The 27,395-nt window shown below is 41.4% G+C and overlaps 1 protein-coding gene across 1 annotated transcript in view; it reads left to right on the top strand.

Annotated features, from left to right (window-relative positions):
* Positions 1 to 27,395, top strand: part of LOC122816492 (dynein axonemal assembly factor 8-like) — a 3,534,829-nt gene that overhangs the window by 2,065,545 nt on the left and 1,441,889 nt on the right. The window contains exon 16 of the mRNA XM_044089323.1: positions 22,336 to 22,442. Coding sequence (XP_043945258.1) covers positions 22,336 to 22,442 — 107 coding nt within the window. The remainder of the gene's footprint in view (positions 1 to 22,335; positions 22,443 to 27,395) is intronic.

The following is a 27,395-nucleotide window of genomic DNA, read 5'->3' as shown; positions in this document are numbered from 1 at the left end:
GGGATATTTTGCAGTCACGCTAATGGTAATGGTAATGGACATCAGCTGGATAACAGCCCTGTGTTTCTTATGCTTAGTCAAGCACTCTGCCTGTGTTGTACTGATGAGATCAAAAGAAGGCCGAAACATGCATATCCACAGCTAGTGGGTTTTGGTTTTATTGGCCTGAAATTGTCCATTAAATCGACTTAAAAAGAAAAAAGTCATGGGGATTCAGATTCGCCATATAGCTGAAACACCTGATGTTCATAAGGGTCATTTGCATATATCCCATGTGCCTCTGATACAAGAGGTTTGAGAGGTCACTCTGTGGAAGTTCTAGCTTGGCTGGACTTTTCATTTAGTTTTTACCAATTGTTTTATTTTCTGTGTGACCTTCTCACTCTTTGTTTTAGTTCTCTGGAATTTATCAGAGCATGGCTAAACATTTCTCTGTCCAAGGTCTTCCTCACCAAAGACAGGATTTACTGTCCTCGGTTTCATGTTCATGTTATTCTTGAAGCTTCTCTTCCCTCAGCAGCTCAGATTCTTCAAGTCCTGGGGTCCATGGCAGCAACCATCATTATTCTACCCCTTGCAAGACTACAGATGCATATCCTTCAGTGGACCCTAACTGTACAATGGTCACTTCTGGACAAACCTCTGTCTCTTCCCATTCGCCTGTCCAAAACCTGCAAATGTCCCTTCTGTGGTGGTTAGATTCCCAGAACTTGACAGAAGGTCGCCCCTTCTTGGCTCACGCTCCTGTAGCCACAGTCACCATGGACACCTCCTGGCACGGGTGGGTGCATTGGCTGGGACGGACTGTTCAAGGGACATGGTCAACTTTAGAGACTAGCTTACACATCAGTGTTGTGGAGATGAGGGCAGTGCTTCTGGTGTTGCAGGCACTTCATTCATTTCTCCCTGAGGAATGATTATGATACAGACGGACAACATATCAGTGTCTGGTATATCAACAAGCAGGGAGGAACTAGATCATATCCCCTGTGCCAAGACGCTATGAGATTGTGGGAATGGGCAGTTTCCTCGGACTGCTTTCTTGTCGCAATGCACATTCCGGGGAGTTCCAACATCTTGGCGGACAAACTCAGCAGGACCATGTGGTCTCCTCACGAATGGTCAATGAAACAGTCAGTGGCGGACATGATCTTTCAGAAATGGGGTCAACCTTGCGATCTCTTCACCTCTCCTTCTAACGCCAAGTGCAGCAAGTTCTTCAGCCTGATTCCCCCCAAAGGAGGGCTTCACAGTTCATGCTTGGCCCCCAGTCTGCTGTATGCTTACCCTCCTCTTCCTCTTATGTCGAAATTTTGTCAGAATTCAAAAAGGTCAAGGTGCTGAGTGATCCTCATTGCTCCTTTCTGGTCTCTCAGGTTTGGTTTCCTCTTGTTTGGTCTGACAGTGTCAGCCCTCCATGACTTCTGAATCCTTGTTTAGATGTCATATCCAATCCAGAGGACGATTAACATCCATCTGAAAAACCTGAAGCTCATGTCTTGGCTTCTGTAGTTCCAATGATGGCTAGAGTTCCTGGGCTTTCCTGTCCTGTGAAGCACATTTGCTTTCTGCTCACAAGTCATCTACCAAAAAGATTTATGCTAGCAAATATTAGAGGTTTTCCATTTGGGTATCACAGCATTGTATTAATCCTTTTACTGCCTTGATACCTTCGGTCTTAGAGTTCCTGGCCTGTATCTTCAACCAAGGAGCAAGTTCCTCTGCAGTTAAAATCCAACTTGCTCTCATTTCCCATTTACCATGTAGGACTTAAGGACTCATCTTTAGCTGCTTCCAGATTGTGCAAAACCTTTTTGAAAGGTACATTCCTCTTACTGCCACCAGTTAAGGATCTTACTCCCCCTTGGGACCTAACTTTTGTGCTACAAGTGCTGGTGTCATCACCCTTCGAACCATTGGCAAAGGTGGATCTACAGTATATGTCTTGGAAGACCACTTTACTAGTGGCCCTGACCTCATCTAAGCATTTTTTGGAGTTACAAGCCCTTTGCATTAAGCCTCCGTACCTCATATTCCATAAGGACCGTGTCTCTCTTGGACCAAACCTCTCCTTCATGCCCAAGGTCCCTTCTGAAACAAACATTAATCAGATCATTCACCTTCCTGTTTTCTTTCCAGAGTTCCAGAACAAAAGGGACTATCAGTTACATATGCTTGACATACATAAGCAGCTCTATTTCTACCTAGCTAGAACCAAAACTTTCAGAAAGTCCAGTCAATTATTTGTCTCATATTCTAAAGCCAGATTGGGATCTCCCATCTCCAAAGTAACCATTGCCAACTGGATTGCTAAATGTATCACATTTATTTATGACTAGTATGGTGTTTCTCTTCCTTTCTCAGTGAAAGCACATTCTACCAGAGCAGTCTCTACTCCATCAGCTTTTTCATCCATGGGCTAGGTCTCACACCTTCCTATCCCACTACAAATTGGATATTTTATCCTGGAACAGTGTCTCCTTTGGTTTTGACGTGCTCTAAAATATCTTTCCATAGGGCCTCCCAGGGTACAAGTAGCTGGGGACTCTGTCCCACAGATTGAAGATCAAAGGAAGACAACAGTTTCAGATAAAGAAGTTATGTACTCACCATAATGTTCCATTTGAATTGTTGCTCTTCATTTGTCTTCACCCTTCCCTCCCTCAGTCCCACTTCCTTAGTCAATTAATCTGGCAGACGGAGCCTCCCACCTTTTTTCTCTGATCTGCTTTTGGGGTGGGTGTGTGGCAGTAGTGATATCTCCGTGCTATCTTGAGCAGGTGCTTGGATTTCAGGCAAACTCGATCTGAGGTAGTGAGGGAGAGGGGCATTATGGGTAGGGAAGGAGCTCAGTTTCATCACCGTAGCTTGGATATGGCCGGCTTGGTACCGATGTTGGTGCCTATACCCCACAGGTTGAAAACAAATGAAGAGCAACAATTCAGATGGAATGTTATGGTGAGTACATGACTTCTTTTTTTCACCCTTTGAATTACTATATGGGCATAGGGTGAGGGAGTTCCTTGATTTTAATCGTGATGAATGGGAGGGTTGTTGTGAGTCCCACAAGGATTCTGTTGTGGCATATGTCCTAAACCTCAGGACAAGGCTTAGGGAGCTCATGGGCTTGGCCCTGGAGAATCTGGCAGGAGCCTAACAGACAGAACAAGGTCTGATATGACAGTAATGCATGATCCAGAGAGTATGGTGTGGGACAGCAGGTTATTGTGCTCATTTCTATCACACATAATAAGTTGCAGGCAGCTGGGAGGGACCATTGAAAGTGGTAAGGAAGGTGAGTGATGTTAACTACATGGTAGAACTGCTAGGAGGGAGGCAAGGACACAAATTGTACCATGTTAACATGATGCAGCCTTACCGTGATATGGAGGCCCTTGTGCTGAGTATTTGCAGTGGATAGCAGGAGGAATATGGTGGGATCTGGTGACTGATCTCCTCAGTGAGACTTGGACTGACACCTCAGTGGAAGGGGTAGCAATGTCCCAGCGGCTATCCCCTACCCAGGTTTGAGAAATCTGAGTAGTGTTAAAGGAGTATGGGGACATGTTCACTAGGTAACCAGGGTGCAGCTACCTGGAGCAGAACCATGTGGATACAGGGTCCCAAAGACCTATCAAGCAGGCCCCTTGCAGTGTGTCTGAGCAAGTCAGACAGACTCTGAGGGAGGAGATATAGGAGATGTTGGAATTAGGAGTAATCCAGGAGTCCAGCAGTCCCCAGGCCTACCCATTGGTGCTGGTACTAAAGAAGGATGGCAGCACCAAGTTCTGCATGGACTACAGAAGACTAAATATTCACACAGTGTCAGATGCTTACCCCATACCTAGGATAGATGAAGCCTTAGAGAAGCTGGGTGGGGCTAAGTTTCTGACCACTATTGATCTGACCAAGGGTTACTGGCAGGTGTCTTTGACTCCCAACGATAGAGAGAGGTCAGCCTTTGTGACTCCTTTTAGCTTGTATGAGTTCACAAAGATGCCCTTTGGATGAAAAATACCCCAGCAACTTTCCAGAGGTTGGTAGAAGAAGGGGGCACAGCAGGTAAATCTGTGCCAGCCTTTCCCAGGTGTGTGTGTGTGTGTGTCAGCTACTTGGAGCAGAGACATGAACCATTGGATTCACAGAGAGGGTGCTGGAGGACTTGGCTTGAACACTCAGCTGAGGACTTAACCTTGTAGCTGTGGTACTGTGGAGCCTTATTGGGGTGCTGGAGGGAAACAGATATAAAGAAATCCAGACCCCGGACTAACTGCATTTCCTGTGTGCTCTTAGGGAAATTGTACTTGGTGCAGAGAGCTGCATCTGGAAATATTGTGTGTATCTATTTCCCTGAAAGCGAATGTTCCCCACAGGTGTCAGTGTTGAGGATTGAGGCTCCTTGATTACTGGCCTAGTGTGGGGATGTCACACAGTCTACCTCCCTAGGCTCTTTTCTTCCCACAATATGTCTACCTCTCAATCACACTGTTGTATCTATTGCATATTGTACATATGTACACCATTTTCTAATAGTAGATCAAATATATTTTATCATGACATGCATTTTACTCAGATTGTCTACAGGATGTATTACTGTAACTTAAAACTGTCACTAGTGTTGTTTATGGTATATCTGTTAAATTGCACCATCTGTATTTCTAATGTATTTGCTTTTATATTTTGGATAACTGGATCAGGGGAAACCATATTCCTAATTACATCTGTTCACAAGTCTGTATTAATTTACCTTTTACATTGTTGATAGTGTGGCTCAGTGAAACTGTTTCTTATTGCATGTCTTTGGACTGGACCCACCTACGTGGTTATCAAATAATAAATAGTGGAATTGAAACTGGTTGACGAAAACAAAAAATCAGAGAGTGCTGAAGAGCATAAAAGTTATTTTAGCAGCATTACAGGTTTTAGATAACAAAGAAAATGAACCAGAACAGAAGATCCACATAATAACCGATTGAGATGTGTAGCAATGGTGAAAAAGAGCAGTTAACAAGTAACAAAGCTTTGGCAGGATGAAAGGGGCAGCCCTCTATGTACAGAATGCATGATTGGCAGATCCTGATTGTTCCTCAGTGCAATACTGACATTCAGACCCAAATGGCTCCAAGATCATTGGAGCCAAAAGGATTCCTTAACTGTGTTTTTTTTTCCAAACACCTTTACTGAATTATCACTTGTGACATAGGCAAATTTGCATTCATATGAAAGTAATCGGACTATATTAGTTTAACAATCATTATACTTCACATATATTGCTATATTTCATATAAACTAAGGAGTATTACATACATTATTCAATTCCTGCTTTTTTTAACAAGAAACATCTTTATTAAACCATCATCTACTACATATGCAATCATACATTTATATAAATAAAAACAAACCACATTGACATGATCCTTGTTGCAAGCATTTTGCATCACAAGCCATACTAACACAATGCCAGTTGCAAACATTATATATCAGTTATAATCTACTCAATTTTTTCTCACTCAAACATTACATAGCTCACTTACGCCCTGGTGCCTTTAAACCTCATTCCTCCCTTGTATGTATTATTCCCACAATTCCTATTTTTTCCTATGTAGTTTGCTCGTACCCCTTTATCCACTTGTTTTATCTCTGTTACTGTATTCAGTACTTCCTGTATAGTTGGTTTAGATTTTGATTTCCAGTTTCTAGTAATTGCTTTTTGGCAGCCACCATTATTAGAAACAACAAGGCCTTACCATATCTAGGCAATTCCAATTCTGTATCATAGCTCAGAAAAATCATCTCCCTCATCAGACCAATCTGCCCACCCAGCATCTCTGACAGTGCATCTTTTACACTTCCAACATTTGCTGTCTACCTGAAAAATTCTCTGGAGTCTACTTGGGGTATAAAAATAACTATGTAAACATTTCCAGGCAAAAGTTCTAAATCTTCTAGATTTTGTTGCATATTTGGGAGACATGCATATTATCCTCTCATTGTTTTTTATTTTTTTTTGTGAATTGCTTATCCAATATCTCTTCCCTATCCTTTCTAATCTCCTCTAATTGATTCTTAGAATTATCATGCAATATGTTATATGCTGTACTGATTATTCTTTTTTTCAATGTCAACTTCTGTTCTAGATTCTATTAAAAACTCTACCAGTGCTGGCCTTTCGTTTAGGGCCCCCCTATTTCTTTCTCTTTGTCTATAATCTGATATCAATCCCTGATAGGCAAGGCAAACTCTAACCTGCTGTCCAGATAAATTCTTGGCATCTTCCCATTCTATTATCTTTCCCTCTCTATTTGCTCCCAATACCTTGGTTCCTTTGCCAGATTTCTCCAATAAATGCCAGCCTCCTGTTCCTATTGTCTGTATCCCTAATTACAGTCATCCCTATTGGCAGAATCTCCTTTCTCCACTCCCATGTTAGTTTAGAATACTTTCTGCTACTGTATGGATTTAATATTCTGTATAATTATTGGTATTCTCCTTAAAGGCCTGCATCCAAAATCCCAGTCTCTTCTTGTTTCATGCCAGAGCTGAAGTGCTGGTGTCAGATCTAGAGGAACAGTTTTGACTGTGAGGGTTTTGGAGCCATCCCTTCCTCTTGGAGCCTCATCGCTGGATAGCTCAGCACTGGTGTCACCCTCTGATCCAAGCCGAGTGGAGTTCTGGGGTTTGCCTGGAGAGGTTGTTTCAGATCAGAAACTTCACCAAACTCCACTACTCCACTTCGTCACCAATAAAAAGCAAAAGGAAGTCCGCTAGCTAAATACTATAAAGGGTATCCTCATATATTGCTCAAGCCCCAACGCCAATACTTTGAATCTCCAAAAAGACAAATGAAATGTTCAGTAGATGGTAACGAGCATTTAATAAAACACCAAAACAAACGTACAACACATACAAAGGATTGAGCGCGCTTTCATCTATTCCTTCTAGACTTCATCAGAATCCATAAATGCCAGTGTAAAAATGCTCTTAAATACTTAATCACCTGATTGATAAATTAATTAACAAATCAATTAAGTGGGTTGTCTTGTTAAAGAAAGTATTATGGCTCAATACAGTTTATATAAACCGATACTAAAAACACCTATACTATAAACTGTAAAACAACATAACCTTGTCTAAAAACTTTTTACTAAAGACACAACTTACTTAATCAACCTTATATAATATATAATATAATGTAATATACACCTTAATACATTCTAAAAAATAATAAACAAATATATATATATGTGTGTATATATAATGTATATCAACTCCAAATGTATAAATATATATGTATGTGTAAAAAACATATCATAAAATAAAAAATATATAAAAAATATGTCAAATACAAAGAAAAAGAAAAACACATAATATTGTACTGTAGTGGTCCTTATATAATATATTTATATACATATTAATGTATAAATAGTGTAAAATCTGGTAATTAGGTCAATTTAGGGTTGTTGGATAATAATTTCAGAGCTGGTTTTATGGAAATGTGATCATTCATCCCATGGGATCCACAGGCATCCAGCCTGAGTTGCCATATCATCTCTCTGTATTCGAGGAGGGACTCCCAATCACCCCCTCTTTCACTTCTCTTAACCTCCTCAAGAACCCAGAATTTGATATTGGCCTTGTTACATACTTCAGTGTGTCTAAAGAGGGCATTGTTATCGTTCTTTTTATTGATATCCCTTATATGTTCATATACCCTTTGCTTTAACTTACGTTCGGTCTTTCCGACGTAATATTTTCCACAGGTCAAGCAAAGGGCAAGATAAACCACACCTTGAGTGTGGCAATTGTGATAACCCAAACTTTTCAATTTTAAATTCAATCTCTCTATCCATAACATTTTTTCCCCCAATATGAAAGTGCATTGCCCACACCTTCCACACTTGTAAGTTCCCACTTTTTTCTCCGTTCCACTTCCATAAAGGGCCTTTTTCCTTTCAAAAAGCTTCTTAAAATTATTGTTCTTCCTGTATCCAAAAATCAACCGCTGTTGAAAAATGGGAACTTCCACACATGTTTTAGAAAACATCCTCCATACTTCATTAATGCCCTTTTGTAACCAATGTACCCCTTTGTAATATGTAACCATAAGGCGTGGTGTGTTATTCTCTTTTGATGATTTATTTGTAGTACCTGAGGGATTGTCTATTTGGGGTCCCAGTGTATCAAAATCATATGCCAATAATGGCCGAAAATGCGTATTCCGCTTTCTCATGACCTCCCTTTTGACATTCTTGATGAGCCTAAGTGGGTACCCCCTGTCCATAAAGAAACTTTGTATTAAATCCATTTCTTCTATACATGCCCCTTCCTCACTGGTCATTCGGGAGGCCCTGATCATTTGGCCCTTAACTATATTCCGCCTAAGATATAGTGGGTGGTCACTCTCAAAGTGTACATAGGAATTGGAAAAACATTCCTTTCTAAAAACACGAGATTCGTATTTCCTACATAGTTTATTTTTGGTAATAGTTACGTCCAAATAGTTAATATAGTCATTATTATATTGGTAAGTAAATTCCAAAAAGGTTGTAGTCGTATGAAGATAGTCAATAAATTCCCCAACCTGTTCAACTGTCCCTTTCCACACTACCAGGATGTCATCCAGGAACCTAAAATATGTGGCAATATAAACCCAAAATTTGGACTTGAAAACATATTCTAGCTCCCAGAATAACATAATAATATTAGCATAGGTGGGGGCACATGAGGAGCCCATTGCCACCCCTCCTATCTGATGGTATATGTCACCCTGGAAGAACAAGAAATTATTCCTCAAAACCAGTTCCATATTTTCAAGAATTAACCTAAAATCGGTTGTATCACCCAAATTGAATTCTACTAACATATGTTCGAACCATCTTAACCCTGTATCGTGAGGTATGACAGAAAATAAATCCCGGACATCAATAGTCACAAAAATAAAATAATCATTATATGGAACCTCTCTAAATTTTGTAAGAAGGTCCCATGAATCAACTAAAATGTGTCTATAGTTCTTATAAAAGTTTTTTAACTTAGCGTCTATAAATATGGCAAGGGGCTGTGTTTTTGAACACTGTGAGGTTACTATAGGCCTAAGGGGGGGATTATGTACATCCTTATGGATTTTGGGAATACCAAAAATTTCCGGAATGACTGGTTTAGTTACTTTGAAGTAATTATACAGGTCAATATTTATTAAACCCTGTAGCAAGTTGTCCTCAAGCCAATAATCAATTTTCGTGTAACAGATGTTCATCTCATTCCTAGATGCAAGTCGGTATCTGTCCCCTTGATTGAGGATTTCTCTCATCCTACTAGTGTAATCCCAATGGTCCATTAGGACCACCCCTCCCCCCTTATCAGGTTTCATAATCCTTATTTTGTCATTTCCTTGTAACCACTTCAAAATAGACACTTCTTCCCTTGTCATATTACTAAATACTTCTACTCCGTCATTTCCTTGATACCGTTCCCTAATCATGTGCAAAACTTGCTTTTCAAAATTAGCAATGTCGTGTTGTAAGGGGGGATTAAGAACACTTTTCCTTTTAAAAGTGTTTGAATGCATATCCACACTTTGTCCAAACATATTCTTAAAGTGTAACTTTCTTGTAAATAACTTCACATCAAGTAATAGGTCCTCTAATTTGGGCTTTTTTATAGGAATAAATGAAAATCCCTTAGTAAAAAGTCCAAAAAAAGTCCAAAAAAAGCTGGCCTTTCGTTTAGGGCCCCCCTATTTCTTTCTCTTTGTCTATAATCTGATATCAATCCCTGATAGGCAAGGCAAACTCTAACCTGCTGTCCAGATAAATTCTTGGCATCTTCCCATTCTATTATCTTTCCCTCTCTATTTGCTCCCAATACCTTGGTTCCTTTGCCAGATTTCTCCAATAAATGCCAGCCTCCTGTTCCTATTGTCTGTATCCCTAATTACAGTCATCCCTATTGGCAGAATCTCCTTTCTCCACTCCCATGTTAGTTTAGAATACTTTCTGCTACTGTATGGATTTAATATTCTGTATAATTATTGGTATTCTCCTTAAAGGCCTGCATCCAAAATCCCAGTCTCTTCTTGTTTCATGCCAGAGCTGAAGTGCTGGTGTCAGATCTAGAGGAACAGTTTTGACTGTGAGGGTTTTGGAGCCATCCCTTCCTCTTGGAGCCTCATCGCTGGATAGCTCAGCACTGGTGTCACCCTCTGATCCAAGCCGAGTGGAGTTCTGGGGTTTGCCTGGAGAGGTTGTTTCAGATCCCCACCAGACTAATTTTGAGATCTACTTCAGCTTTGGCATTTGAAGCTGTCAAGAGAGTAGTTTTCTGATTGGACAAGTGGAGTTCTCTTTCTAGCTCGGTTCTTTACCTGCCTCCCAAAGTACACCCCTTGGTCCTGATCTTCTCATCTGGTACACTTAGGACAGCCAGATCTGTCAAGTCTTGAGTCAGCCCATATAGGGGACTTGCAGATCTCTTCCAAGTCTTCTCCGGAACAACCCACAGTGTAGGCATCTCAGAAATATGTGTGTAAAAGGAGGCATGCAGACTCCTCAGTAGTCTCTCACAGAGAACATGGATCTCAGTGATGGGGAGGGGTTCCCCTTATCCTCTCTTGAGGATGCTTCATTTGGGAAATTCTCGAATTCTTGAGAAAGAAATGTGGATGGTCCATTGACTCCCCCTCCCAAGAGGAGTTAATGTTCCTTGTAGCCTTCAGTTGTATCTCAGCAACATCTTGGGTAGTTTCCCCCACTGATGAGATGGTGGATCTCATCTCTAAGTGGGCTTGAAAGAGACTGATGTGGGTGAACCAATTCCCGATAAGCCAGACAAATACTTGGTCATTACAAAAGATTGCCAACATTGGAGCAAGAGGACAGCTGCAGATTTCATTTTAGTGGTGGCAGCCAACATAAAGAAAAGCTTAGAGAGGAAATCTGTTTAGTCCATCCTCCTAACATGGAGTCTTGGGAGCAGATTGGACAGATTCTGGAACAGACTTGCACTTCATTTACCTTCACTCTGAGATCAGTTAATTTGGCACATATTATAAGATTTCAGAGGGTTTTGACTAAAGAAATCTCCAAGTCCCTCTCTGTGTCTGTATCTGTAGAAGACAAGAAAACCTTGGACTCTCAGCCACCCTTCAATAACTGTCCAGTGTCTCAATGCATCTTATTTCCAAAGCTACCGAAAGTGCTTAAAGACCTGGATGTATGGATATTACCGAAAGGAGACATGTCTGGATACTCTTGTGTGACTTTGTGGAGCACTTCAAGTCATCCTTTATTAATGCACTGTTTGATAGCTTAACACTGTTTGGGCCTAAGTGAAAGAAACAGTGACCAGAAGTAAACAGGCTGGAAAGATCCTTTCTGCCATTGGAATCTGGTTTTCTATCCCCCAGGTCTTTTTCTAGACACCAGAAAGGGGGTAAGAAACTATGGTTCTAGAAGTCCTAAGGGTTTTCTCCGGACACTTCTCGAGGCTAACACCCCCTCCTCCTGAGGCAGATGAGGAAGGTGTAATATTAGATATTGACCACAAGGCAGAGTTGGGGCACAAAATCAAGGCTTTAGAGTTCCCTTCACTAAGATGACTTATCAGCAGTCCTGAAGGATTGCCTGATTGCAGTTCTCTGGAGCCAGTTGGTGGGTGATTGTCCCTGCACCCCAGAGCCTGGCTGTCCAATACAAATGATAAATGGGTACAGAGGATAAAAATCAAAGACTGTTTCATCCCCCTTTTGTGCCTTCCCTCAAACTCAAAAAGGTTACCAAATGTCCCACCCAGCAACACTCAATGAAATATAAAAGCTGCTAAAGAAAGGCGTCATCCAATAGGTTCTACCAGACCAGCTATGATCCAGAAGTTTTGGACCACAGCCTCCTCATCCAGTATGTCAAGCAATTAAAGTTGCAGATAGTTATGGTTCACTCCATTCTGCCACTAGTGAGAGTGAATGATTGTATGTGCTCTGTACACTTGCAGGATGTGTACTGCCATATCAAGATGAACATGATATCCAGGTTTCTCTGCTTCTTGCTGGGAGCCAGTCACTTTCATTTCAGAGCCCTTCCATTTTGGTTTCACCACTGCCCACTGGGTGGTCACCAAAAGCATGGCAGTAGTAGCAGCATACCTCATGCTGCAAGAGTTTCAGTTGTTCCCCTATCTGGATGGCTGACTCATGTCCACTCCTTCTAGGGATTGAATTATCCAAGCAAGAGACTCCTTGCTGTGAATTTGCTCAGTGATGGGTATCACAGTCCAAATTCTATCTGGTGCAAGTAATAGAATTAATAGGAGCACACTTGACCACGATTCATCCGGCAGCATAGCTTCCACAGATCAGGTTATCCACACTTCATAATCATGTTCAGGTTGTTTTATTTCATCCCAGAAAACAACATTGAGAATGGTTCTTCATTTACTGAGTTCAGTGGCTGCTCCATCTCTTCAGTCCCTCTCTCCAGATACCACATGAAAGGGTCACTTATTCAGACATTCCTTCTGCCTGGCTTGGACACCTGTGACTGCAAGAATTGGATTGCTTCTAAAACCATCTGGACCTACAAAGCTGATATAATTATATGTTTTTGCACTTGCTTTGACTGTTTCAGTTATATTTATTACTTCTGTTCTGCATGAAACTACATCTGTTTGTTACTGTGCTGCTCTTAGGTTGTTTTAACAGTATTCTGCAAAAGCTGTTCTGAGTTTACCAAAGTTCTTCTGAGTCTGCCAAAATATTTCTAAGTTTTGCAAAGTTTTTGTGCGTTATGAACATTTCTCAGGGTTAGTGAACTTATTTCCAAGGATTCCTGATATTGCAGGAATTCTTACTTCTGTTCTAAAGCATTTGGTACTGCACTTGAGCTCAAAGCTAGTTTGTTTTACATTGGGATGGTTCTTTTGCAGTCTGGTGGGAGCTGATAGCTAAATTCCACCCATCCAAGGTGGGAACTACTGGTTGATAGCTTATTCTGTTTTTGTCTGATTGGCCTGAGGGTTTAACTTTATGAAAGTCTTTCTTCCTGCTGGTATAAAAGCCTTGATGTTGTGCATCGCGTAAATGTAGTTCCCCATGCTTGCATATAAGCAAACCTCTCCAGTTTAAAAACGTGTATAGGAAACGCTCTCCATAGGCTCCCACTGTTCACAGCTGCTCGAAGAGCTGACAGTTTGTGCAGAGGGTTGTATCACTGCAGGTCATCTAATAGTATACTACTAAACACCCTCACTTTGACTTTAAGTGACTCTCCCTCACTCCTTCCCATCTAGAAATTGTATTTCCTTGCCCTACGTAGCATAGGCTAGATTCAGACCTGCCAAATCTAGACTGTTTGGTATCACTGCGTTATTAAACCAGCCATCTTACATTGAGAGGGCCTCCCTGCACCCTTGTGGCAGAAGTGTGTGTAGTTCAGGACCCATCTGAGTTGGGGCATGGTGGAGAAAGGGTTAGTTTAGGGATTTCCCATTAGTGGTTGTGTTAAAACTGTTTAAATTTGCCTGTATATATAAGCCTCGCATTTGCATGGGTTTGTGCTCAGTTTACCGGAGCTGTTCATCGTTTGGAAACTTTAGCTAGAGGTCTGGAGTGCATCTGCACTGAAATCCAAGGCATCCACTGAAAAAAATAAGTATATGTTAAGCCAGCATTGCACTTTTTTATCTCTAATTGAATTATTTCTTCATTTTTGCTTAAGTCCAGTTAGCCCACTTCCTTCCCAAATACCCCATTCAGAAAAGTCTTGCCACAATGGATGGGCAGTTTCCCATAATTTCCTCAGCCAGCTTGATTGATATGGGCATCTTGAGGCAATGCAGCAATTACTTCATGTACACTGACAACCATTTACTCCTAATGCAAACTAACAGCCTATGTGAAAGATACAAATACACTTTGGAATTGAAGTCAATTCTCTCACGTTGAAACAAACCTGACATCAAACAGGTTGTCAACACACATGTTTCACCTCTCACGCAAACCTCACCTCTCACACAATTAAGGTCACGACACATAAACTGATATACGAGGAAGTGCTCACTAAAAGCCTCCCAAAAGAACAGAGGCCTCCCAAATGCACACCACCCACACATATCAACACACACCTCTCTGTACTATTTGAAGAGAGACATAATGGAATTCTCTGTGTCCCAGACAGGTATGTCCCTACCCCTAAGCAGTATCCTCACCAAGGATGATGCCACAGTATAAACATAAAATGATTGACTTCAACAATTAATTCATCTTCTGGTGTCAGTACAGTGGGATCCAGTATCTGTCAGCCTGGGAGGATATGGTAGACTGACCTTGCTGCTTTGCTGGAGATGGTCTGCACCTCTCCCCTCAGGTTTTCAGATACAGGCAAAGGCCCTTGCCTCTCCCATAATGCCTTTTTAGGCAATGTCAGAACAATATATTTTTCAACGTAACAAAATCTAATCAAGGCAAACTCAGGGTCATGGTGCTTAATGCTAGGAGTTTAAACATGAAACGGCACTACCTGGAAGCACTCCTCACCTTAGAGGATGCTGTTGTCTGTGCAGTTATTGAGACATCGTTCAAGGCAACTGAGAGCACCCTGGCTCTGCAAAGCTACAATGCCTTCCACACATTCAGACCTCAAAATGAGTGTGAAGGAATCAAAGGTGGCGGTGTAACCATCCTCATTAAAACCAAATGCACTTCGAGGCTGGTCAAAGAGCATGACTCTCTCGAACTACTGCATGTCCAATTAACTATTAGGAAACTACTATTCCACATCATTGCTACCTATAGATCCCCCCTACCATAAACCATGATATGCACACCACCTACCTTGATTTACTGGAATCCCTCACCATACAGCCCAACACCTTAGTCATGGGAGATTTCAACTATCTTTCCACAGACTAGGGGACATACACGAGCAAAAGCTTGCTCACCCAGAGGTTCCTGGACTTTGTTAGCACAAATGCTCTGGAGCAAATAGTTTGCACCCCAACAAGGGACTCTAATGTTCTGGACTTAGTACTCAGCAACCTGGGGGAGGGTCACTGTACTTCCCTATGCACGATGCCCTTCCTGGTTAGGTCAGACCACAATCAGTCTCATTTGAAGTAACTACTGCAACTGACACCCTCACAGGAACAAAAATTATAAAAAAACTTTACCCAACCCAGATCACATTTCTCACTCATCCGGCCTGCCTTTCCCGGACATTCAAGCCCTCAAATTAGCCACTTGGTTTCTCCACTTCCTATGATGGCTAGTCAGTTCAGGCTTTCTTCCCAAGTGATCTACAGTCATACTTCATCTCTGAGACCATGCTCTAGGAAGATTTACTAAAGGAAATGGAAAGGTTCTCTGTTTGGGCTACTCAAAGGAAGTTAGACCCTTTCTCGGAACCCCTTCCAGTGGTCTTAGACTTTCTAGCCTGTCTTTTTCAGAATGGTGTCAGCTACTCTATCAAAAGTTTAGTTAGCTATTTCTGGTTTCCACATTGGAGAGAATAAGTCCCCTATCGCCTTTCTTAGGTTATCTAAGGCCTTTTGAGGGTACCTTTCTTCTGAGACCTCCTGTTAGAATTCTTACCCATTCTTGGGATATTACTAGTTTACTTCAAGCACTTAGTATACCACCATTTGAATCTGCAGCCAAGGTGGATCTCCATTTCCTAACATGGAAAACATTATTCTTGTTGGTGGTTATTTCTGCTAGGGAAGGTATCAGAACTCCAAGCTCTTTCTTCTAAACCTCTGTATATTGCTTTTCATAAGGACAGAGTTTCCCATTGAACCAGTCCTTCCTTTTTTCCAAAGGTAGTTACTGAGACCAATTTAAATCCAAATATCAATCTTTCAGCCGTACTACATTTGTTGGATGCTTATAGGCAACTCCATTATTACATCCACCATACGAAAACATATAAAGTATGATCAACTTTTTGTGTCCTTTTCCACAAATAGACTCGGTCATGGAGTTTCTAAAGATAGGCTATCGAGATGGTCGCCTGATTGCATCACACGTGTATACAAAGAAAAAGGTTTAGCATTACTTGGATTCATAAAATCTCACTTCAGAAGATCTGTAGCAATGTCAACTGCTTTCTTTTCCAAAGCATCTATTGATGACATTTGTGCAGCTGCCACTTGTTCAAACATTCATACCTTCATATCCCATTGTAAACTGGATTTTCTTTCACGAGGCAGATAACCTTTTGGTTCAGTTGTTCTCTGGAACATGCTTCCATGAATCCATGCAAGCTTTATATTAGCTGGAGACACTGTTCCATCCATTGAGGAATGGACAAACGTTATGTACTTAAAATAAAGATGGATCTGTGTTGTCTGCTTCTGTCCTTCCACCTATCCCCCTGCCTGATTAATGGAATTCATTATTCCTTTATCCTGGTTTGGCCAGACTAACCTATTCTGAAGGCCCTTTAAGCTCTCTTTCTAGCTGCAGATCAGCTTACGAGCATTCTTATTACCTTTGGATAATCTTTTACAGCAGCATTATTATTATTATTAGTAGTAGTAGTAGTGGTAGTAGTACTAGTATCAGGAATTTGTCTGTATTCTTGGGCAAACTCAATCTGAGATAATTGTTGGGTTTTGAATTTGGTTATGGGTAAGGGGAGAAAGCTGAGCTTAGGATCCAAAGTCTTGAGTGGTTGAAAATGGGTCCAAGGTCAGATCAGAAGACCCTTCCATTGTGGAAGGGTGGAAGCAGACAACACAGATCTATCGATCTGATGTTGCCCTTTTCATTCTTCCTCATCGAATGAGTTACGGATCTGACTCTGCCGCATACTTCAGACTTTGGATCCAACTCTCAAGATCCTGCCTCTACCCATGATGCTCTAGTCCATCCCCAACACCCCAGATCTCATTTGCTCCCATCATGCACAGACATGGGACACTACTCATGCAGTTTTAGCTCTTTCTTTGATCTGTCCTTTGGTTTCAGACCCCCAGGGTCTGACTGCTCCAAGAGCATCAGATTCAGATCCAAAGAGAATTACTTCTTCCACTCCGACAGTATTTCTGACCAGTTCTATTCCTGTGTCTTTAGATTGGGATGAGTCCTGGAACAGAAGCATTATCATCGGATCCATGGGGATAGGGTCTACTCCAATGATGTATTCATCCCTGCCCCATGGAGCCTTGGCGCTGGATAGCTCGGGTCCATTTCCCTCCTTAAGGCATGCATCAGGTCAGAGTCGTGATCTACCTATATTAAAACATTTGGCCCTGATGCAGGTGGCCACGGCTTCTTTAGGCCTGTCTGCCTTTGAGGTTTTGAAAAGGGTCTTTTCTCATTCTAAAGATCCAGTCTGTCATCCTCCCTTGAATCCTACCTGTATTCCCTCTTTGGTTGTGAGCTCTGATTCCATCAAACCTATTCCACAAGCCCACTAGGAGATAACTTGAAAGAGGAGGCACATATATTCCCCCTTGGAATCTCTCACTGAAGATACTGATGTCTAGGAAGAGGAAGGATCCCGCAGATCATCACCTAATGATGTCTCATTTGGAGACATTTTAGTGATCCTTAAACAAAAAGGTGGTTGGTCCTCAAACAGGCCTTCTGCAGAGGTGTCAGTATTTCTGGAGGCTTTTGGTGCTGGCCTATCTATGTCTTGAGTGATTCCCCTGGCTGATAAGTTAATTGATATGGTTTCTCACTGGGCATGGAAGGAGAAGGATTCCGTTGAACCTTTCCCACATTGCCCAGACAAGTTTTTATCCCTGACAAAGGAGAAACCCCACTGGATCAAAGGAGTCACTGTCTATACAGTGGTTGTGGTGGCAGCTTCTCTGGCCATCCCCCAACAGAGAGTTTAGGGTACTGGACAGATATGGAAAGCATGTATTTGCTTCAGCAACCTTCGCCCTGAGGTACCTGAACTACCTGGCACACTTTACAAGGATAGAGAGAGATTTGACAAAAGAACTATCAAACTCGGTCTCTGAGTCCATGTCTACAGAGGCTTTCAAAAGATCATCTTGTAAGCTGGCCACTGTTTTGTCAATTTCCAATGTGTCCATGAAGTTAATCTCTCATGCAGCAAAAGATGCCTCACAGGTGGCCGGTTCAGGCTTTGCTGTAAGGAAACATGCCTGGATGTGGCTGTGCTACTTTGCAGATATCATATCTTCTTTCATCAATGCTCCCTTTGATAGAACATTCTAATTTGGCCCTTCTGTGAAAGAAACACTTACCCACAGTCAACAGGAAGGAAAGATCCTGTCTAACGTAAGAAATACGTTTTTTACCCCTCAAGGAATCAGAGAGGTGGCAAGAAAATGTTCTTCTGCAAATCCTAGGGAGCTTTCCAGGACTCACGTGAAGGCAACTCCTTCAGGGACAGAGGAGGGAGTTCTAACAGAAGATGCTGCCATTGAGGCAGAGGAAACCGCAAAGTCAGGTTTCAGAGATTTCTTTTCAGCGCTTCTGATGTGTTGCCTGAATGCCCACTTCTGGATGCAGTCGGGGGGGGGGGGTTATCCTTGCACCCAGATGCCTGGACATCTATAACAAAATATACTTAGGTGCTAAAAATAAGATCCAAAGGTTACTTCATAGCCTTTTTCCAGACCTATTTTCCACCCAGTCAGAGGAAAGCTGCAGCACAAGAAATTAAAAAGCTGCTAAACAAGAGAGTCATCCAGGAGGTTCCACCAGACCAAACAGGATTCGGAACCTACATTTTTTTTAGTGCCAAAAAAGACAGGAGACTTTAGACCAGTTCTGGAACTAAACAAATTAAATCCATTTGTGAAGAAGTCAAAGTTTTGAATGGTCATGTTTCAGTCCATTCTGATGTTTCTATGCAAGGACGATTGGATGAGCTACATAGGTCTTCAGGACATATACCATCACATCAAAATAGACAGGTGCTCCCAGAGACACATTTACACTTTTGGCTGGGAGCCAGTCACAGCCAATTCAGAGCCCTGCACTTTGGACTCACCACAGCCCCAGGGTGTTTATCAAGTGTATGGAAGTGGTGGCATCTCATTCGAGACTAAAAGGATTATGAATGTTTCCATATCTAGATGTGTGGCTTCTCACCACCCCTACCATGCATCTCCTATAGCAGTCCAAGGATTATTTGCTCCAGTTTTTTCACTCACTAGGTATAATAGTCAATTTTGCAAAATCAGATCTGACACCAGTACAGAGCCTGGAGTTTATAGGTGCATGGCTGAACATAACAACTCAGGTTGTTTCCTTATCTTCTCACCGTATAGACACACTCAGATCTCAAGTTCATCTAATTCTATCTCACCCTGCTCCTCCTGCCAGACTAATTCTTCAAGCTTTAGGTTCCGTGGCAGCGGCAGTATTTCTAGTCCCTTTAGCACTCTAATTTTTGTGTCCTTCAATGGACTTTAGCTGTTCAGTGGTCTTTTCTTTGACAACCTCTGTCTCTTCCAGTCAAGCTTACCCAAATATCCAAACACCATATTCACTGGTGAATCCAGTCAGGCGACTTTTACCTAGGTCAGCTTTTAGTTCTTCCTCCCTCTTGGCCACAGTGACTACGGACACCTCCCATTTGTGGTGGAGAGGCATTACTTGGGAAGGACGGTCCAAAGCATCTGGTCTCTCCTATAGACCAATTAGAATATCATTGCTCTGTAGGTGAGAGCAGTCCTTTTAGCATTGCAGGCATTTCAAGATGCTCTTCCTCTGGGGACTATTGCAATTTATATATTTCTATACAATTTTGGACTTTGAAACCACTAATTTAACCGTTTCCACAACTGCTTTTAGGTGTGGTACTTTTGCAATTCAAACAGACAACATGTCTGTAGTCTGGTACATCAGCAGGCAAGGGGGAACCTGGTCTTACCCCCTTCGCCGAGAAGCTATGAGAGTGCTCAAATGAGCGATGTCCTTCAACCACTTTCTAGTATAAATACACATTCTGGGAAAATCCAGAGTACTAGCAGACAAACTAAGAAGGTCCATTCTGATGCCTCATGAGTGGTCTCTCAGTCAATCAGTGGTGGAAAAGATTTTCTGTCATTGGAGCCACCCTTGCTGTGACCTCTTTGCATATCCCCACAAGTGCAGCAGGTATTTTGCCCTGATCCCCCCTCAGGGGGTGTCTTTGAGAGATGCTGTAGTCCATGTTTGGGCATCCTGTCTCCTTTACGCCTATCGCCCACTACCTCTGATCCCAACATTTTTACAAAAAGCAATTTGGTTGAAGAGCTGAGTCATCCTCATTGCCCCTTTCTGGCCTCACCAGGTGTGGTTCCCCCTTCCTTTAGTCTAATCTTCGTTATCCTTTCTGGATTCTAGACCCAATTCCAGACCTTCTGTTAAACCTATTGGGATGAATCATCCCAGCCCTCAAGCTAACCACATTTTTTTTTCAATTCCACTAATATCCCATTCAGCTCAGGCTTTCCTCCCCAGTATGTGCCATATCATTATCCTCGCAAAAAGACTCTACCAAAAGGATTTACAAGACTAAATGTAAACAATTTTTGTTTTGGGCTCTGAGAAACAACATTGACCCTTTTACTGCCCTGTCTCTGCTGTACTAAATTTTCTAGCTTCCTTTTCAAAGAAGGTGCTAGTTTTTCCACTATTAATGTTCAATTGGCAGCCATATCAAATTTTTTTGCAGGGTACAAAAACTATTGTTTGGCTGCTTCTAAGTTATGTAATGCTTTCTTAAAAGGCACCTTCCTACTTAGACCTCCAGTAAAGGATCCATTACCTCCCTGGGATTTGACACAGTGGTTCTCCAGGGTTTGATTCAGCAACCCTTTGAACCTTCAGTAAAAAATGGATTAAAGTATCTGTCTTGGAAAATAGCCTTTTTAGTGGTTATCACTTCTGCTAAACGATCTCTGAACTCCAGCCTCTTTAATCAAAGACTCTCTAATGATCTTTCATAAAGACAGAGTTATTTTATGAACTAACCCTTTTTTTCCTAAAGTGGCTTCTGAATCTTGCATTAACCAAGCTATTCATTTACCAGTCTTCTTTGCAAAGTTTTCAAACAAGGGAGAATGCATGCTATATCTTCTGGGTGTGCATAGACAATTACGTTTCTATTTATACAGAACAAAAGAATATAGAAAATCATACCAGCTTTTCATCTCATTTTCATTAAGTCAGCTAGGTTATTCAGTTTCTAAAGTTACTTTGGCTGAATGGGTAACTAATTGCATTTCCTGGATTTATTTCCAACAGAGCCTTTCCCTACCAAGACCACCTAAAGCCCACTCAACTAGATCCATGGACACTTCATCTGCTTTTTGGTCAAGGACTTCTATCAGTGATATTTGTGCAACAGCAACATGGTCCAATGCTTATACTTCATACTCATTACAAATTGGACTTAATTTCAAGAAGTAGAGCTGCCTTTGATTCAGCAATTCTTTCGAATATCCTGCCATGAGGGCCACCCAAGATATACATAGCTGGGGACTCTGTCCCATTCATTGAGGAAGAATGAAAAGGAAACCATCCGATTTAAGTTATGTACTCACGATAACTAGGCATCTGTGTTGTCCATTTTCATTCTAATTATTTATGATTTATAATTTTGGGAAGTACATAATTTCATTTTTGGAATTTGAAGGTGACTAAAAATACACAATGGAGGTGGAACAATTTCCTTTTGTACTTTCTGAGGATAAAGATAAAACACAGTAGTTGCCAAGCAGTCTGTTTGGTTGCACATATGACTGAATGCTGATAGGCACCGAGTCACCTGTGTATGCTACTTTGTCCTTGGGTATTGATTGAATGCAAAAGTTATATGCTGATGTGCAAGTATTATACAGGACGATGGCAGTTTTTTGGTAAGCAGATATTTTCCTATGCTTAATACAATGATGATGTCATAATATATCCTGGTATGGGCCTGGTGCCCCTGTAAATACAAGGCTTAGAGAAAATCCAGAATTGTGCCAAAAAGTATATCGTATGAAGATATGTGACTACTGCAAAAGGCTTCTTAACATCTCAGCTGATATCTCAACTTCATGTCTGTTATTTACGTAGATTTTTTTTTTTTACTTTGATATTGGTGATCTTACTCCAAATATGGGACTTTTAAAATGAACACTCTAGAAGATGCAACATTCTGAACTATATCAGGTACTTCATATCCAATAAAGAATTCAGCATTTGAATATTTTACAGTTTCATGTTTGGGGTTCAGCTCATCTGATTGTATTAACTAAACATAATTATTACTTTGACAAGAATCTTATTATTGCAGTGTTTTTCTTTATTTAAAAAGAAATACTTTCATCATCTAGCCTCATATTCATCATCTTTAATAGATCATTTTATCAATTCTATCATTGCAGGCCACAGAATTGTCAACAAAGAAAATCTAATCATACTCAGTCTGAACAAAGCCCTCAGGAGACAGATCTTTGCAGACCACCAGCTACACTAATTGCCACCACCAAAGGTAAAATTTACTCTTAAGATTATCATATTTCAATGATATGATATATAATAAACATTGTGTCTTCACACCATTATCATCATAAAAATTATAGTCATTTTGTGATGTGGGTAAGGTATCACATACAGAAACACTGAATGCTTCCTAGCTATGCAGTTGAAACTGAATGTTTGATTAAATGTGAAAACCAATGATCTTTGGGGTTCAGCATTGTATAGCCAGTTGAAATTGTCATAGGTATTGCATATCCTTGCGAACTTTACATTTTTTGGATTCTGATCATTTCATTACTGAATGCAAATCTTGCCTAGTCAATCTGTACAAATGAGCTTTAAAAGTGCTAGAGTTAAAAAACTGTGAAGTCCCCTTACTAGCACCTGGAGGATCATAGAAACTATAACAAAATATGGTGATTCTTTAAAGAAAAGAAAGGGCATTGTTTCTTAGATGCTATTCAGGGGGTTTAAAATAAGCAGACACCAAGAACATCTTAATGTGATGTTGTCCGTTAAAGCCTATGGGTTGTTGGATCCAATGGAATCCGACCTCGGCACTGATATCAAAGCTTCTTGGAACCAGAGATCTGACTCTTCCCCTACCCATAATTCCCTAGGCTGTATCACAGACCCTCATTTGCTGCTTGAAGGTTTCGGACATGTGTAGAGCTCTCAGTCAAGTAGAATTTTTCAGTGTCTGTTTCTGCTCCTCCATTACCATGACAGATTTGCTTTCAATTTTTCTAGTAAAATTGCTTAGTAGGCAGTTGTTAGACATTGCTAAATAGTTTGTAGCATAATAGTTGCTTAAGTTAGTTAGTTAGTTAACTTAGCCAAGGCCTGTGACCTATATGTTTTAAAAAAATGTGTGTTTATCTTGTATGGTTCATAGTTGTTTCACCTAGTTTAAGGTGTTATTACAATTATATTGTATTTTGTGTCTCTTAGATTGTTGGCAGAGCATTTTTCAGTATGTTAGAGTCTACGGATTTTAGAAAATGCTCAGATTTTGGACGCAAACTCCCACCTCAGGATCCACATTCAAAATGTGTTTACTGTCTTGGTGCTGCACGTCTTGATATTGAATGCCAGTCATGCACAGCATTAAATGCTAGGTCCTTCCAGACAAAAGGGGCAAACTAGTTTTAAAGGGGCTCATTCCTGCTCATACAGGGGCTTCCCCTTTACCTGTTTCTCCATCCAAAAAAAGCGAAAACTAAAACTCAGAACATAGACAGAGAGGACAAAGAGAAAAGGGAGAAAGACTGCAGCAAATCTCCATCTAATCTCCATCTAAGTCATCAAAGAAAAGGTGTCCGGAATTGACAGCTTCTGTCGGCCCTGACCCTAAGGTACCTAGATGATCAGATCCAACATCTCCTCTACCCTGATCACCCTCACTTTTTACAAGTTACTCACCGGGACTGGTGAGTTCCAGACTCTAGTCTCCCATACTTCAAGAGAGATGTTACTCTTGTGCCTTATCTGTAATATCATCCATTCGGTCATCAAGAAACCTGACAGAACTCGATGCCAACAAGATGATGAGGAAATTTCTAAGAATGAAGATACAGCTTGGGGTCTTACCAGCACCATCCCCTGGAAAGGTACCAAGTGTTGGCCACTTTACCACTACTTTACAAGAATCCGTAGTGATCCGGCCTTCAGGTTCAGTTTAATGGTACTGATTGGAACCATGGCACCTGTACTGGTACTGGAACTTCTTAATTCTTCAATACCGACTGTTTCCCAACCTCTATCCACACCAATGCCATCGGCTCGAGATGAGACTCTGAGCAGAGTTCCAAAAGGGAGAGTTGATGCCATGGCTGTCGGAGCCGTCTCTTCCTCTTGGGGCTTTGACTTTGGATAACTTAGATCCAAGATGGACTTACTGGCTGGGGCTTGTTGGTGCTGAGGGTTCCCAGTCTTCATTGGAATGGAGGAAATCACTGGACACAGTAGCAACCTCGGCCTTTGAAAGGTTTTTGGTGAATGCCAAGATCAAGGTAGCTTCAGCCACTTCGGTTCCATCCAAATTCCATCTACACTGTGTTTCCTCATCTCTTCATCCTGCCGTACAGGAACAAGCAACACCAATGGTTTCCTAGTAATATTTCTGACCCTTTTACTGCCCCCCCCCAAGAAGATGTTCCCCTCACTCCTTCTCTGAAGATGTCTCATTCAGCAACATTCTAGAATTAATGAAACAGAGAGGGGGTTGGATGACCCAAGACGTTTTTCCATATCAGTCTGTATTCTTGGAGGTTTTTGCTTCTGGACCAACATCATCATGGATGGTACTGCCCATCAGTCCTGTCTTTGACCTTGTGGCTCAACGAGTGCGGAAGTACCCTGATGTGGTGGAGCCCATACCCAAAAAAATGGACTGTATATTATAAGCACCATTAAGTAGGAAGCACTGGAATAAGGGTCCACCAGTGGATGTTATGGTAGTGGCAGCAGCCGCAAAGAAAGAGCTATTGGAAGAAAGCTCATCTGTTGATCCCCTTAATAGAGATTCTAGGGCTATGGGCAGACTTGGGAAATGAGCTTATGTGTCAGCGACATTTGCCCTTGGATCACTGAACTAATTAGCCCATTTAAGATTCCAGAGAGACTTGATTAAAGAGATCCCCAAGTTACTCTCGGAGGTACTACCTGCAGATGTTCAGAAAATAGTGGACTCCCAGCTTTCCACTGTTCAGTCCTCCTCTAATGTAGCTATAAGTATTCCCTCCATTGCAGCAGATGGTACGGCCAGAACAGCAAGCACTGGCATAACCATGTGTTGTCACACCTGGATGCAACTCTGTGACTTTGCAGAAGGCTTTAAGTCATCCTTTATTAATGCTGCATGTGATGGTTCAACATTATATGGACCCAAAGTCAAGGAGCCAACAAGATGGTAAGACACTCTGCAGTGGGAGTGTGCTTTTCTAACCCACAAAGAATTTTCTCTAGGAACCAGAGATCGGGGAAGAAAATGTGGGTCCACAAATCACAGTTTTTTTTCCATGACTCCCAGATTGAAAGACCTCCCTGTGGCAGAGGGGGAGACTGTTTTAATGGATGTCGCCCAAGAGGCAGAGGCAGACTGCAGAATCAAGGCTTTCACAGATCATTTTCTGAGAATGCCTTTCAGCGCTCCTCATTAGACACCAATCTGCACATCAGTGTCTTGGAGTTGAGTGGTCCTTCTAGCACTGCAGATGTTTCGGGAACTCCTTCCCAAGGGTGTGATCTCCATATGGTCAGAAAACATGACTGTGGTGTGATATATCAGCAAACAAGGAGGAACCCAATCTTAATCTCTATGATGGGAGGCCATGAGGGTTTTTCAATGGATGATGTCTTTGCACCTCTTTCTTATAGCAATTTACATCCCGAGCTACTCCAATGTACTAGTGGACAAACTGAGCAGGACATTACTAATGCCTCACAAGTGGTCCCTCAATCCCATAGTAACACAGACAATTTTCAGTCACTGGGACCAGCCACGATGTGACCTCTTTGCCTCATCTCTCTAAACAAGTCCAGCAGGTACATCACCATGATCTCACAACAGGAAGAGTCACTGAGAGATACTGTAGTGCAATCTTGGCATCTGGGTGTTATGTATGCCTTTCCTTTTGTAGTACCGATGAAGAAATTCATACAGAAAGCAAGATAGTGCAAGGTCCGAGTAATCCTATTGCCTCGTTTTGGCACTGAAAGACATAATTCCCTTACCTATGGCCTCTTCTAGTACATCCTTCATGGATGTTGGAACAGTATCCAGATTTGCTAACTTACTTGTCTTGACTACTTCCTCCAGATCAGAACTCCATGAAATTAACCACATGATTCTTCTCATTTTAAACTTAGCCAGAGATGCCAGGCTTCCCCCATCTGTAGTTAATATTCTCTCTGCTTCACAGAAACCATCAACTAAGAAGATTTACATCAGTACTCAATCTCAGTCTGGGTCTACGCCAAATGTCTGGAGCCATTTTCAGCACAAGTTCCTTTCATTCTTGAATTTCTGTCTGATCTGTTTGACAAGGGCTCCAGCCTTGCAACCATTAAGGTCCAGTTGGCTGCAATATCCAATTTCCCTATGGGACACAATGACATGTTAACAGCATTTCTTAAAATATCAAAAGCCTGCCTTAAGGGCACATTTCTACTAAGACCTTCTATTAGAGATCCAGCTCCTCCATGAGACATTGCTATAGCTTTCACCTAATCTCCCCTTTGAACCTTCTTCCACTGCATTTTAAAGCTCCTTACATGGAAAACCATCTTCTTGTTCACAGTAACTTTTGCTAGACAGATTTCAGAACTACAAGCTCACTCTTCTAAACCTCCTTTTCTGTTTTTTCATAAAGATAAAGTTTCTCTTAGAAACAACCCATCCTTTGTCCCGAAGGTAACATCCGAGGCTAATTGAAACCAGTCTATATATATCTTCCTGTTTTCTTTCCAATGTGCTCAAATAAAGGAGAATACCTGCTTCACATGCTAGATGTTCATAGACAACTCAGATTCTATATCCACAGAACAAAAGATTTCAGAAAGGATGATCAATTGTTCATTACTTTTGCTAGACCAAAACTGTGAAAATCAGTTTCTAAAGCAACTTTTTGTTCAGATGGCTTACTGATTATATTTCATTTGCATATCATAAAAGGAACTTACCTCTATCATAAAAATCAAAGGCACATTCAGCCTGAGCAGTCTCTGCTTCCACAGCTTTTGACAGAGGATTATTTATTGATGATATTTGTGCTGTGGCCACTTGGTCAATGGTACACACTTATGTGTCTCACTATAAGTTGGACACTCAATCTAGATTGCACTCCTCTTTTGACTCAATACTCAGGATTGTCCTTCCTTGATACCATCCAGATTGATAGCTTGAGGACATCCTACAAAAGGGCCTCACTGAGACAGATGCCTGGTGTCAAAAACCATGGCC

This window comes from Protopterus annectens, chromosome 12.part0 (assembly GCF_019279795.1).
Source record: "Protopterus annectens isolate FY-2018-M chromosome 12.part0, PAN1.0, whole genome shotgun sequence".
Taxonomy (NCBI): domain Eukaryota; kingdom Metazoa; phylum Chordata; order Ceratodontiformes; family Protopteridae; genus Protopterus; species Protopterus annectens.
Note: the sequence above shows the minus strand (reverse complement) of the source record. Positions and strands in the feature narration are given on the sequence as shown.